The sequence below is a fragment of the Haliotis rubra genome, unplaced genomic scaffold (genome assembly GCF_003918875.1).
Source record: "Haliotis rubra isolate DU_JTF1 unplaced genomic scaffold, ASM391887v1 Scf182, whole genome shotgun sequence".
In the NCBI taxonomy this organism is placed as follows: Eukaryota; Metazoa; Mollusca; class Gastropoda; order Lepetellida; family Haliotidae; genus Haliotis; species Haliotis rubra.
Window position 1 is genome coordinate 1,061,866 of NW_025765803.1, and position 15,401 is coordinate 1,077,266.

The 15,401-nt window shown below is 40.0% G+C and overlaps 1 protein-coding gene across 1 annotated transcript; it reads left to right on the forward strand.

Moving 5' to 3' along the window:
* The first annotated feature begins 2 nt into the window (after nt 1-2).
* On the forward strand, nt 3-15,111 carry LOC124273592 (splicing factor 3B subunit 1-like). Its single transcript, XM_046708873.1, has 9 exons — nt 3-1,198; nt 3,410-3,517; nt 7,839-8,105; nt 9,354-9,621; nt 10,320-10,462; nt 11,488-11,625; nt 12,388-12,507; nt 14,186-14,401; nt 14,797-15,111. The coding sequence occupies exons 1-9, from the start codon at nt 155-157 to the stop codon at nt 15,016-15,018; spliced, it is 2,526 nt and encodes an 841-aa protein (XP_046564829.1). The 5' UTR covers nt 3-154; the 3' UTR covers nt 15,019-15,111.
* Nucleotides 15,112-15,401: the final 290 nt, after the last annotated feature.

Genomic DNA, 15,401 nt, shown 5'->3' on the forward strand with positions numbered 1-15,401 from the left:
TGCACACAAGACAAGAAGCAGATCAATATCATGTGATAGATCCCCTCCAAGGCAGATATCGTATTCAGGATCTGACGTGCACACAAGACGAAGAAGCAGATCAATATCATGTGATAGATCCCCTCCAAGGCAGATATCGTATTCAGGATCTGACATGCACACAAGACAAAGAAGCAGATCAATATCATGTGATAGATCCCCTCCAAGGCAGATATCGTATTCAGGATCTGACATGCACGCAAGACAAAGAAGCAGATCAATATCATGTGATAGATCCCCTCCAAGGCAGATATCGTATTCAGGATCTGACGTGCACACAAGACGAAGAAGCAGATCAATATCATGTGATAGATCCCCTCCAAGGCAGATATCGTATTCAGGATCTGGCGTGCACGCAAGACGAAGAAGCAGATCAATATCATGTGATAGATCCCCTCCAAGGCAGAGATCACATTCAGGATCTAGGTTGCACGCAAGACGAAGAAGCAGATCAATATCATGCGATAGATCCGCACCAAGGCAGAGATCACATTCAGGGTCTAGGTTGCATGCAAGGCGAAGAAGCAGATCGATATCATGCGATAGATCCGCACCAAGGCAGAGATCACATTCAGGGTCTAGGTTGCATGCAAGGCGAAGAAGCAGATCGATATCATGCGAATCATTGTCCAGAAGGAGATCATATTCAGGATCTAGCCCATATGGGAGAGGAAGAAGAAGAAGATCGATAACAGGCTCTATTTCACCCAGACGTAGATCATATTCAGGATCTAGCCCATATGGGAGAGGAAGAAGAAGAAGATCGATAACAGGCTCTATTTCACCCAGACGTAGATCATATTCAGGATCTAGCCCATATGGGAGAGGAAGAAGAAGAAGATCGATAACAGGCTCTATTTCACCCAGACGTAGATCATTCTCAGGGTCAAACTCACTGGAAAGAAGACGAAGAAAAAGGAGAAGATCAATATCAAGTTGTATTTCACCCAAAAGAAGGCGGTTATATTCAGGATCCAAATCACATGACAGTGAATCGACATCAGGGTCTGTACCTTCTACAAATGAGAAAAGAAGAAGAATTTCAACATCAAGCTCCAGTTCTGATTCAAGGCTGGATACCATGACATTGGATTCTGTAGACCCGGAGTTGTTTCCCTTTGTCCAGGATGATGATATGAATTACTTTGGACGTGTGCTTGTAAGTAATCATACTAAACATGTTCTGACATACTAAACATGTTCTGACATACTAAACATGTTCAGACATACTAAACATGTTCTGACATACTAAACATGTTCAGACATACTAAACATGTTCTGACGTACTAAACATGTTCAGACGTACTAAACATGTTCTGACATACTAAACATGTTCAGACATACTAAACATGTTCTGACATACTAAACATGTTCTGACATACAAAACATGTTCAGACATACTAAACATGTTCTGACATACTAAACATGTTCAGACATACTAAACATGTTCTGACATACTAGGGTGGTGGGGTAGCCTAGTGGTTAAAGCATTGGCTCGTCACGCCAAAGACCCGGGTTCGAATCCGCACACGGGTACAATGTGTGAAGCCCATTTCTGTTGTCCCCCGCCGTGATATTGCTGGAATATTGCTAAAAGCGGCGTAAAACCAAACTCAGTCAGTCAGTCAGTCTGACATACTAAAACATGTTATGACATACTAAACATGTTCTGATATACTAAAAACATACTGAAACATGTTCAGACATTCTAAACTTGTTATGACATACAAAACATGTTCAGACATACTAAAACATGTTCTGACATACTAAAACATGTTCAGACATACTAAAACATGTTCTGACATACTAAAACATGTTCTGACATACTAAGACATGTTCTGACATACTAAAACATGTTCTGACATACTAAACATGTTTCTGACATACTAAAACATGTTCTGACATACTAAAACATGTTCTGACATACTAAAACATGTTCTGACATACTAAAACATGTTCTGACATACTAAAACATGTTCTGACATACTAAAACATGTTCTTCAGACATACTAAAACATGTTCTGACATACTAAAACATGTTCTGACATACTAAGACATGTTCTGACATACTAAAACATGTTCACATGTTCTGACATACTAAACATGTTCTGACATACTAAAACATGTTCTGACATTCTAAAACATGTTCTGACATACTAAAACATGTTCTGACATACTAAACATGTTATGACATACTAAGACATGTTCTGACATACTAAAACATGTTCAGACATACTAAAACATGTTCTGACATACTAAAACATGTTCAGACATACTAAAACATGTTCTGACATACTAAAACATGTTCTGACATACTAAAACATGTTCTGACATACTAAACATGTTATGACATACTAAAACATGTTCTGACATACTAAAACATGTTCTGACATACTAAACATGTTATGACATACTAAAACATGTTCTGACATACTAAACATGTTATGACATACTAAACATGTTCTAACATACTAAAACATGTTCTGACATACTAAAACATGTTCTGACATACTAAAACATGTTCTGACATACTAAACATGTTATGACATACTAAAACATGTTCTGACATACTAAACATGTTATGACATACTAAACATGTTCTAACATACTAAAACATGTTCTGACATACTAAAACATGTTCTGACATACTAAACATGTTCTGACATACTAAAACATGTTCTGACATACTAAACATGTTCTGACATACTAAACATGTTCTGACATACTAAACATGTTATGACATACTAAACATGTTCTGACACTCTAACCATGTTCTGACATACTAAACTTGTTCTGACATACTAAATTTGTTCTGACATACTAAACATGTTCAGACATATAAACATGTTCAGACATACTAAAACATGTTCTGACATTCAAATTAGTTTGATAATCATGCTTTTAATCACTGGATTGTCTGGTCCAGACTTGATTATTTACAAAACCACCGCCATATAGCAAGAATATTGCTGAGCGTGGCATTGAACAACAACAGCAACAACAACAAAAGTGGGGTAGCCTAGTTGTTAGAGCGTTTGCTCATCACGCTGAAGGCCCAGGGTTGATTCCCATATTGGTACAATGTGTGAAGCCCATCCATTCTGGTGTCCCTGGGATATTGCTGGAATATTGCTATTTTATAATAGCGGAGTAAAACCCAACTCACTGACTCTGTATTGGGATCAGAAAGTGACTTTCCATTCTGAGTCTGTACCCTGCGATTGAGTGGGCTATCCATGTTTAACTGTGGCATTGTATCTCAGTAAGCTGTCAGTATTGAACCATCACTACATCGCTGTATTACTGCCATACATGAACTCACATAAGCATATCTTACCGGAGGAGTGTAACTGCGTATTTATTTTTTCAGAGAAGCGTCAATTTATCAGACCCTGGAATCTCCCAGGCAGAAGTTGAAAAAAGGCGTTTGATAGGAATCGTGCTGAAGATAAAGAATGGACCACCTGCCGTTGCACAGGTAAAATCTGACGTCCTTTTATAAGAGTCTGATGGCAGAATTGTTTACTGAACACTTATAGGCACAATGTCACACATTTCCGACAATATTTTGGCCTATATTATATATACTGGGGCATATGCACTCCCTTCAGCTTCCTATTGATACAATAATATACTTATTATCCATTACAATCGATAATTGAAGCGGCGTACGGCTCCTAAACAGGGAACACTTGCCATGTATGGAATGTAAACGATTGCTCCGTACATCGAGAATTGACGCATGTGGTGTTGTCAGTGTTTGCCGAACTGACCTCAATTACAAGTTTGGTTATAGGATATTCGTAAAGAGCGCTCCAAGGGACATAACTGAATGGAGTTCGCTTGAAATAATGTTTGTCCGGTAGGGGGCGTGAGAGTCGATTTAATGCAACATTGCATTAATTCATTTGAACTTTTTAATTTGATATTGTAATCTAAGTACGTAATTATTTTGGGAATAAATTATATAGTAGCTTCCCTTGGGGCTGATACTTAGTATTATTGAGAGAAATGCATCATGTATTTTTAGAGAAGTGTGGTGTGACATTGTGCCTTTAAGTTAAGTGGTTGAAATGTCTGGCTCACTTGGGTGATATATTTTGTAGCCCCTTTGTAGTCCATCTGTCCTTCCATTGTCCAGTTATCCTTCTACTGGTAACTTTTGCAGTTTTTTTTTATTTTCTATAAGAAAAAGAACACCAAAAAAAAAGTGAAAACACCTGGTTGACTGTGAAATGTTTATTTGGGTTACAAGCACAAAGGGGAAAGTTTTTGTATCACATGGTTTGTGTGAGAGACAACATTTACCAAATTTGTGATTGTGACCTGTTAAAGGGCCACTGATCCAGAGCGATTATTGTCTCCAGCCAACAGTCTAATTACAAAACCTAGCTGCAAGCTGGTCAGCCTCTGCTCCCTCGACCGTGACGGACACGGGGACTGGGCTACTGTCCACCCTTGCAGAATTTCTTCAATCTAATCAGTGGGACATTAGGAAGGGGGGATGCCCATCAGATGCCGTTATTTGAAAATATCCCCGGTAGTTCTTGTCTGATTGTAATAAAATATCCCAGCAGTGTAGGCTTTTTCAGATTTTCAAATGTTTGGATGGTATAGTGACTGATCCAATTTGATCCTATTTCTCTGTTTTTTACCTCAATATTTAATCATGTAAAAATATTATGTCTATTGCGTATGCTATGATATCAAAAACACACATTTGATATATTTGAATCCATGAACTAAACAACCCCACTTTGCCATTGCAAATATATCTGAAATTTTACTTAGGTACATAGGTATATACAGTTTTTAACTAAGTACACAGCAAATGCTTATATATATTTCTTAGGTAACAATGAAGTTCTGTTCGTATCCTCAAAACAGTGTCTGCCCATAAGTTGTTTTTTCAAGCAATAAAACTTGCGTGCTATACAACGAGAATTACTCTCTTGCTGTAACCCTTGTTAGGTGGTAAACCTACACATTATTTGTCATCATTCACTTGATGGTCAGTTAATGAATTTATAACAGGTATAATTACTGATAACACCACTCAGATTACCCGACAAAGGTTCCCATTTGGCATTTCTTGTGTCTGAAGTAAATACTCATCATTATGAATTGAGGCCTGATGTGACAAATGTATTACATCTTATGTAATATGCGCATGTAAGTGCAGCAGGAAGTGCGAGAGGAATTATCAGCTCAGTTACAAAACAAACATCGATCAAAGGATTAACTGATAACACGCTGATTTATTAATTGCTTTTATCCTGCACAGCGGATTTGTCAAAAGGAAGTGTTTATGTATGTAGATTTACTAATCTATACTGAATACACCCTGTCATAAAACCGTCATAAGGTCTCTTTGTAAAAACAACGTCCTTCCTTCAAAGGATTAACCGCCAATACATTCATTGATTACTCATTATTGCCTTACTAAATTACATTTTTAAAGAATGGTGGACATCATGCAATTAGTTGCCAGGTGTGGTATATTGGGTGACCAATGGGACTATACACCAGTGTGAAAAACCTGAAACAATAGATCACTTTTTCACATATTAGACTGTTAAAAGACACATGTCATGGAACAGGATACTTTGTCAGCTGCAGATGAATCTCGTTCCTTTATGTGGATATTGATGGATACATTCCCCTAACAAGGCAGTAGCCTGATATTGTTACTATAACTTTAGTCTGTTTTAATTTTTAATATTTTCATTTTGTTTTTATTTATTTATTCTGGCATTCAACAGAATCATTTGTTTTTGCCTTGGAGTGTAATGAGACATACACTAGGTCTCACTCAGGGCGTGTGTGTGAAATATGATACACATTGGCAATCTATAAAATGTCTAGATATTACAATCATGTTGTAAATCCACTAAATATAAGCAGATCACGTGCATTTTATTAAGTTTAAAAATGCATACAAATATGATAATAAACTAATTAGGATTATAATACAAAATATAAAGATGTACATTGACTTCGTTATTTCAGTCCGAACATTTTTTGCCACTGGCAGATGGTTAAAATTAAAATGTTTTCATTTGATATAAATATAATGCCATTTAATACAACATTCAGATTGACTGGTAGTGAACGCAAGCTCACTACTCTCCCTAAGACTCCCCATGTACTTAGTTAGCCTTACTTTCAAAACAATGCTATTATATCAGGCTTCTCACCAAATTCAAGGTCAAACTATTTCTTAAATCGAATTCTACATCCTTTTACGTTTACATTTTTATAAAGTCAACATTACTATGAAATCAAAATTTTACATCAAAATCAGCATTTTTATAACAAACCAACTTATTCATCAAAGTCTACATAATTTTACAACAAAATCAACATCAGATTATCGAGTAAAAAAGATTTCATCTTTGTTGATCAGTCTATACTTATACTATCACTTGTGCATGAGGGTGGCGCAGCAGAGGTAGTGAACCAGTCATAAATTCTGGGATATCATCCGTGGTACTCACTGGAGAAAAACAATAACAAAAGCAACAACCAATCCACGGAAATTGCTCTGGATCAGTGTCCCTTTAACAAGACTGCAGTCATGGCACTGATGGACAAGTGCAGCCATGTGATATGTCCCCTCTAATAATGAGTGTATTTAGATGCTGGTGTTTTAAAAAATCCACTTGACTTCTGACTTCTATAGCAGCATGATATTAATGCATTACGCATTACCCATTCTTCATGGTTTCATAGAGGTTTTATCTGACATCATTTCAACTTAAGGAAGTCGGATAGCCTCATGGTTAAAGTGTTCATTCACCGAAGACCCAGGTTCGATTCCTCACATAATGTATGAAGCCCATTTCTGGTGTCTCCTGCCATGATATTGCCGGAATATTGCTATAGGCGGTGTAAAACTAAAACACTCATTTGTAATGATGATGATGATGATGATGATGATGATAGCTGATGTTTCTATTTGAGAGTAAGAATGTCACAATTTCTTTTGAAAAGAGTTCGGGTATATGGGTAAATAGAACATGCCTTACTCACAACCTGGAATTAATGATTGTTTGTCCCTTGTGAAAGGGGCAGTGTGCCGGATTAGACAGGTGCCGGTGTTGGCAGTGTGCCGGATTAGACAGGTGCCGGTGTTGGGCAGTGTGCCGGATTAGACAGGTGCTGGTGTTGACAGTGTGCCAGATTAGACAGGTACTGGTGTTGGCAGTGTGCCGGATTAGACAGGTGCCGGTGTTGGGCAGTGTGCCGGATTAGACAGGTGCTGGTGTTGACAGTGTGCCAGATTAGACAGGTACTGGTGTTGGCAGTGTGCTTGATTAGACAGGTGCCGGTGTTGGCAGTGTGCCGGATTAGACAGGTGTCGGTGTTGGCAGTGTGCCGGATTAGACAGGTGCCGGTTTTGACAATGTGCCGGATTAGACAGGTGCCGGTGTTGACAGTGTGCCAGATTAGACAGGTGCTGGTGTTGGCAGTGTGCCAGATTAGACAGGTGCTGGTGTTTGCAGTGTGCCGGATTAGACAGGTGCCGGTGTTGACAGTGTGCCAGATTAGACAGGTGCCGGTGTTGACAGTGTGCCAGATTAGACAGGTGCTGGTGTTGGCAGTGTGCCGGATTAGACAGGTACTGGTGTTGACAGTGTGCCAGATTAGACAGGTGCCGGTGTTGACAGTGTGCCAGATTAGACAGGTGCTGGTGTTGGCAGTGTGCCGGATTAGACAGGTACTGGTGTTGGCAGTGTGCCGAATATTGCTAAAAGCAGCATAAATCCATACTCACTCACTCACTCTGTTTATTGCAGGGGGCGACGAGAGACTTACAGAATGTGGCCAAGAGGGGCAACTGCTGCAAATTGTTCAATCTTCTTTTACCAATGATTTTTCACAAAGACTATCAGACTGACGAACACCAGAGGAAGCTAATAGAAACACTTGATGCTCTCATATATAAGGCAGGACGTAATGCACGCCCAGTCTTTGACCAAATCCTTGACAATGCTCAAGGAGGACTGTATTCAACACAACAGGTGAAACAGGTCGCTTGCCGGATCATTTCCAAACTTACAAAGGTAAGATGGCTTGAATAATTGATTATAGTTAACGTGAATGGGTACATGACTAAAAGAAACAGTTAGGAGATAAACATGATGTGTTGGCCAATTTCCGGGTGTTATTGAGTATTGGAGCACAGGAATTCATTTGGAACCGACGGCGTCAGCAGGAGGTTTCAAATGAAATATTCCCATGCTTCAAATACTCAATAACACCCAGAAATTGGCCAACACATGATGTTTATCTACGTTGTAAACACAAAAGTAAACCAAAAGGTCCACACACGTTTTTTGTGTCTGCACTTATTGACATCAAGTCCGGGTACAGCAGTGAAATGTCATCAGCCGGCTGTTTCATCTGTCTCCCATGGTAGCATCTGGAACTGCTCATTTGTGACGTCATTCGAACTTGACGTCACAATATGATTTTAATGATGTCACCACAGCTGACGATGTAACAATACAATGGTATAAGCGATGTTTGTATGTATTAATACACAGCAAATTTCCGGGAATTGAAAACCATTTGATCACGTTTTTCAACCAGTCAGATTAAGGAACACAGTGACTTTTGGTTTAATGGGTAAAGGGACTATAAGAAACAATATTGAGAATCATTGGTCAACAGGTGCTTGCACCATTGTTATGGGAATCCAGTGTTATAGAGTTCAAGTGGGAAAATTAACATGGTTGACTGTGTGCTCTTGGCTCAGATACAGACCGCTGTCATGCAGCTTGAATATTAACTGTTGAGTCATACCAGAACTCTCAGATCGGTAAAGGCCTTCATCAAGTGTTGTGTTGCTTATCAGAAATCTCTAGCCTTGGATCTAGTCGTTACTGTGTGTGTTATGGCTTTACAATAGATATAGCTGGATCATGGTACCGTCAATACACACTGTGCCCTCCTGATCTTCAGTAACCCATGCTTGTCGTAAAGAGGCGACTAACGGGATCGGGTGGTCAGGCTTGCTGACTTGGTTGACACATGTCATCGTATCCCAGTAGGTAAATCAATGCTCATACTGTTGATCACTGGATTGTCTGGTACCCTGCAAGTGGATCATGGTACAGTTAACACACTGGATCGTGGTAGGACTCACACATATTGGATCACAGTACCCTCCAAACAGCTGGTACAGGTGGATCATGGTACCCTTGTTAGATCCCAGTTTCATTATACAGCATGCGTACATGGTTCTCTCAATACATGTGGACCTGGGACAGCTTGATGGCAGTACCAACATTTATAATGTTTTGTTTTAGGTGTTCGGCTCAATGAAAATCCTGTCACATCTTACACCAGATGTAAGCTCCCCTACTGCTGTGGTTTCAAATGCAAACAGTTACACTGTGGCCGTCATAGCAAAGACTTCTGGTGTAGAGTCTGTCCTGTCGTATGTCAAGACGCTCTGTGACAGTGGAGCGCCCGCTGTACAGGAAGCAGGGTTCGCCACCATTCAGAGTATTGTCTATCATACGAAGAAGGCTGCTCATCCATACATCAGGCCACTTATGGAACATTTACAACCAGGTGAGATTGTAATGATGTTATGATGCGAACCAAATGAAAGTCTTCAAGGCTGGTGGGGTAGCCTAGTGGTTAAAGTGTTTGCGTGTTCACGCCAAAGACCTGGGTTCAATTCGCTCATCACACTGAAGATTTGATTTCCCGCATGGGTACAATGTGAGAAGCACATTTATCGTGTCCCCTGTGGTGATATTGCTGAAATATTGCTAAAAGCAGCCTAAAACTAAACTCCCTCATTCATTACTAGGATTCTTGTGTATTAAAGTGTCATGAAGAACAGTAAAATAATAGTACCATGACTGAAACGAGGTCCGCGGTGCTATTGTAAAAAGTAATAAGGTCATCTTTACCCATATACTTTCTTTAACACGACTTATGACAGTAGTAGAACTGAGATTGTTTTTGTAGAATCCCCTACCTGCGGATTTAACAGTGATATTTCATTGTTGACCTTGACCCCTGGGTCCTACCATATTTATGTTTTAAACAAAAACGACATGTGATTGATATGTTGATATATAAGATGTGTACCAAAAATCTGAACTCTGCCAAAACTGAAAAGGAGAAATAAGCTATTTCAATATATATGTATATATGTGGAAATTGACTGTTGTTAATTGGCTGTCTTTTTGAATGTTTGAAACTGTTCCATGTCCATGTGAGTTGTCCTTATTTTACACAACTTGACTTGGTTCAAATAGGTCTAAAGCGCAAGAAATTCTCTGTATGGAGACAGTGGGCAGAAGCTTTGGCAGCTATTGCAACCATGGCAACCAAGGAGGATTACCCAGCATTCTCTGCCATATGGGACCATCTGTTAAGCAAATATCGCAGCAACCCACAGGTGAGACTGTGTAGCACTTGCATAGAAACAAGCTTCAGCATCTTATCTTAATTTGTTTCTGAATCTCATTTACCATTTAGTAGGTCTTTCTGAGTCTGTGTATGCTCAGTAGGCCACTGTTGAAGTGAAGCATTTTCCTGTTTACACAGTCTAAGTAAACTTAGGCTCAGTATTATTCGTTACACTGCTATACTGAGTCTAACAAAACCTTGTAGAAGGTCGCATCAGGTAACGTTTTTAATTGACCAATCAGAACACAGCTTACCAAATCGCGGAAGTTTGCACATACCTTTTTAACTTTTACTTCGAAAAAGTTTTGTCACGTGATTCCGAAATGCTATTTTCCGTACGATCCCTTCCGAGCGATGCAAATAACCTTTTGTCAGTATTCAAGGATGTCAGCTTGTGGAAATATTAGCTTATGATAAACATGTCAACAGAAACCCATAAGCGTATATTCTGCAGGTCATATATCTGTATGTTATGCAGGTTTTCATTTGTTGTGAGATCAGTGTTGGTGACCGGGGAAGAGTAAATCCATTTTGTAAGTCCCGCTGAACCCTAAATAGTAGCCGTTGTCTGATTGGTTAAATCCGTTCTGTCGTCTTGCGTTTGATTGGACGGTCATAGGTTGCTCAAAGGTTACCTGACGCGACCTTCCACAAGGTTTTGTTAGACTCAGTATAGTAGTGTAACGGATAATACTGAGCCTAAGTTTACTTAGACTGCAGTTTACAGATTGTATTTGAGAAAGAAATATATCAAATATATTTTTGACGTAAAGTTAGGATGTCAGCTTATTTCTCAGAGTGCCCAATACCCAGTTTTGTCCCCAATATGACACATAACTGGAGGAGCTTCATGGTTAACGTATCAGCTCCATGTGCTGAATGAATAACTAGTGTAAGAAGCCTTTTTCTTCTCTCTAGTTATACATTGCTGAAATTTTGTTGAAAGTGGTATACAACATTACTCGTTCACTACAGTGATTTGGCTGAAATATTGATGACTGCCATTCATTCCAGATTGTGTCAGAGTTTGAGCAGTCAGCAGCACTCCATATCATGTTCTTGAAGCCGGGTCTGACTCAGGAAGAGCTGGACATGATCTGTGATTTGTTCGCCATGTCCTGTACCAGCCCAGATGACCGCATCTCTGCACAGGTGGGTATCTCACCAAATAACCTCAATTTATAGTTGTCACTTCTTCTCTAAATTCATTTAAAAAATGTACACCAAAAGACCCTCTCAGGCAGAAATGCCAACCATTACAGTTTTCACACAACTGTGACTGGAGAGGACTATGCTCACCAATGTCCGCCATGATTTCAATCCTGAATGGCAGAAATATGTTCATAAGAGAATGTGTCTAATTGCATGATTATTACAAAGCATCAATTTTGGTGGACATCTTTGCATTGGGTCACGAATTGGGCTTTGATGGATACTAGGGTAATCAAGTGTAAGTTGAGTTTAGATCGACTTGAGTCTTTTGTCAAGGATGAGGTAGCTAATAAGGGGAGATAACTCATCACTTCCCTATGCATGTTGCAAACATGGAAGAGAAACAGTTTTGTATGTGGGCCCATTTTGACTGAGATATCATGGGTTTTAAATATCATATTTTTTAAATTGGGTGACCTGGTGCGTGGTTTGATTTTGAGACACAGGCACTCATGTCATTTTCTGCCAGTGCCTCATGCTTCTTGTCACATTGTTGCTTGTCATGTGAAGCCACAAGGTAATGTTGTCACGGACTGTGACTGAAGGGATATCACATGAGTGTACCTGCGAAGATAGAATTGGTCTGGAGAAACCCATGCTTTTATGAGCAACTAACAGGATTCCATCTAAAATATTTCGGTTCCTGTTGCTGGAATTTTACATGGTCGAGATGTTCTATGCAGCTTATGGCTGTTGTTTCAGATATTGTGCCGATTAAGTCCCAGCTCGCTTGTTGCTGATGATGTCTTTGAGGAGAAATTCCTCCGTCCTTTTCTGCAGCAGTCCTTCCTTCCCGGTACGTCCATGACATCACATGACCAGGTAAGTGTACCTGGTTGGTCACATGATGACCATCAACATCTATATTGTATGACGTCATATGACCAGATACCTATGTAGATACAGGTTGGAGGTGTTGTCAGCAAACCATGCTTGTAGTAGGAGGCGACTTAACGGGATTGGTTAATTAGGTTCACTGACCGTGTCATCGTGTCCATTCTGCATAGATTGATGGTCATGATGTCAACCTATGGATTATCTTGTCCAGCCGAGATTGCTTAAAGATGGCCATCACGTAGCCATAATATTATTGAGTCTGGCGTTACTCTACAACCAGGTATATGGATTTGTATGACATCACATGACCAGGTGTGTATCTAGCATGAGATCACATGACCAGGTGTGTATCTAGCATGACATCACATGACCAGGTGTGTATCTAGCGTGAGATCACATGACCAGATATGCGTATCTAGCATGACATCACATGACCAGATATGCGTATCTAGCATGACATCACATGACCAGGTGTGTATCTAGCGTGAGATCACATGACCTGATATGTGTATCTAGCATGACATCACATGACCAGGTATGTGTATCCAACATGACATCACATGACCAGGTATGTGTATCTAGCATGACATCACATGACCAGGTGTGTATCCAGCATGACATCACATGACGAGGGATGTGTATCTAGCATGACATCACATGACCAGGTGTGTATCCAGCATGACATTGCATGACCAGGTATGTGTATCCAGCATGACATCACATGACCAGGTATGTGTATCTAGCATGACATCACATGACCAGGTGTGTATCCAGCATGACATCGCATGACCAGGTATGTGTATCCAGCATGACATCACATGACCAGGTATGTGTATCTAGCATGACATCACGTGATCAGGTATGTGTATCCAGCATGACATCACATGGCCAGGTTTGTGTATCTAGCATGACATCACATGACCAGGTATGTGTATCCAACATGACAACATTGCCATGTATGTGTATCCAACATGACATCACATGACCAGGTGTGTATCCAGCATGACATCACATGACCGGGTATGTGTATCTAGCATGACATCACATGACCAGGTTTATCTATCCAGCATGACATCGCATGACCAGGTATGTGTATCTAGCATGACATCACATGACCAGGTATGTATCCAGCATGACATCGCATGACCAGGTATGTGTATCCAGCATGACATCACATGACCAGGTATGTGTATCTAGCATGACATCACATGATCAGGTATGTGTATCCAGCATGACATCACATGATCAGGTATGTGTATCCAGCATGACATCACATGGCCAGGTATGTGTATCTAGCATGACATCACATGACCAGGTATGTGTATCCAACATGACATCACATGGCCAGGTATGTGTATCCAGCATGACATCACATGACCGGGTATGTGTATCCAGCATGACATCACATGACCAGGTTTGTCTATCCAGCATGACATCGCATGACCAGGTATGTGTATCCAGCATGACATCGCATGACCAGACATGTGTATCCAGCATGACATAACATGACCAGGTATGTGTATCCAGCATGACATCGCATGACCAGGTATGTGTATCCAGCATGACATCACATGACCAGGTTTGTCTATCCAGCATGACATCGCATGACCAGGTTTGTGTATCCAGCATGACATGTACTTACATCAACCATCATTGCTTTCAGTTCTCTAAGATTTGTGTGAGATCAGCAAGGAGACTTGGTGTAGAGAAGATATGCACATACATCGTAGATGGCCCCTTCAAACAAGACAGCTTCCTGGCTGTAACTGATGCTCTTGTTGCCATCTTGAAGAAACATGGGTTGACTCAGGTCACATATCACACAGAGAGGAGAATTGTTTTGGGATTAATGTGTGCTGGTAAAGTTGAAACATTTCAGGTAAATAATGATTAGTTGAACGGTAATGATTTTGTTTCACTTTGCTTGGACATATTGTCATGTAGGTACTAAACTATATTCATAGATAACTGCAGAATGTTGTTGACTGTAATGTTTTGCACTTGGATGTAAAACTGCTAAATATCACTACAAGAAATGTAGCAGGGCGTGGATTCATCCCACAGATGACATCCTAACCTTGTCAGATTGCTGACTGGGTTAACATCTTTGGTCATGTGGACAAGGCGTCAAACTCCAGATCAGAAGGTCCATGGTTCGATTCCCAGTCCAAGTCATTGAAGCATGTAATTGAAATGTGCTGCAATTGGTAATTGACCGTCCTTTGTCTTTGTTTAGGTTTCATAAATCAAGTTTGAATAATCCTTTTCTTTCAGAATGATGACAAGATTGTGAGCTCCATGGAGAAGCTACTGAAGCTGCTGAGAAGAAGACTCTGTTTTCATTCAGAGGACATCAAACAGATGCTGACTTCGACCACATCTTCATCTTCGTCCCCAGGGAGCGCCCTGAATCACCTCCTGGTGAACCTCCAGGGGCTGTGCAGCCAAGACCAGCTGACCTCAGACCTAATACTGGACGGATGTGTGCGAAAATAGTGTTTTTGATGCCATTGGGATCTTCATTACTGTGTTAAAACTCTTCATGCAATGTTAGATCTATGATACTGCTCCATGTATTAGAGACACTATTGATGCAATGTTAAAGCTGAGAACAACTCTCCAAATGTGTGATTGAAACTGTAGATGCAACTATGGGCACACTGCTAATACAAAGTCCTCACAGGGTTGTGCTCTCAGATTTCCAACCTCATATTTAATAATTACTCGCATACAACATATATAATTATACAGCATATATTTAATTCAACATTTTAAAGAACAACTAGACTTTGTTTTTTTGTACTCTTTTAACCATTACATATAAAAGATTTGTGGTTAGTCTTATGCAGAACACCAAATTCATTCTTTAAAAACTTGTG

What these genes read in the sequence shown, in the direction of transcription:
- LOC124273592 (XM_046708873.1), top strand. Translation starts at nt 155, where the DNA reads ATGCACACAAGACAAAGAAGCAGATCAATATCATGTGATAGATCCCCT. An exon ending in TATGGAACATTTACAACCAG is followed by an intron (nt 9,622 to 10,319) that starts GTGAGATTGTAA and finishes TGGTTCAAATAG; the next exon opens with GTCTAAAGCGCAAGAAATTC. An exon ending in CCATGACATCACATGACCAG is followed by an intron (nt 12,508 to 14,185) that starts GTAAGTGTACCT and finishes CATTGCTTTCAG; the next exon opens with TTCTCTAAGATTTGTGTGAG.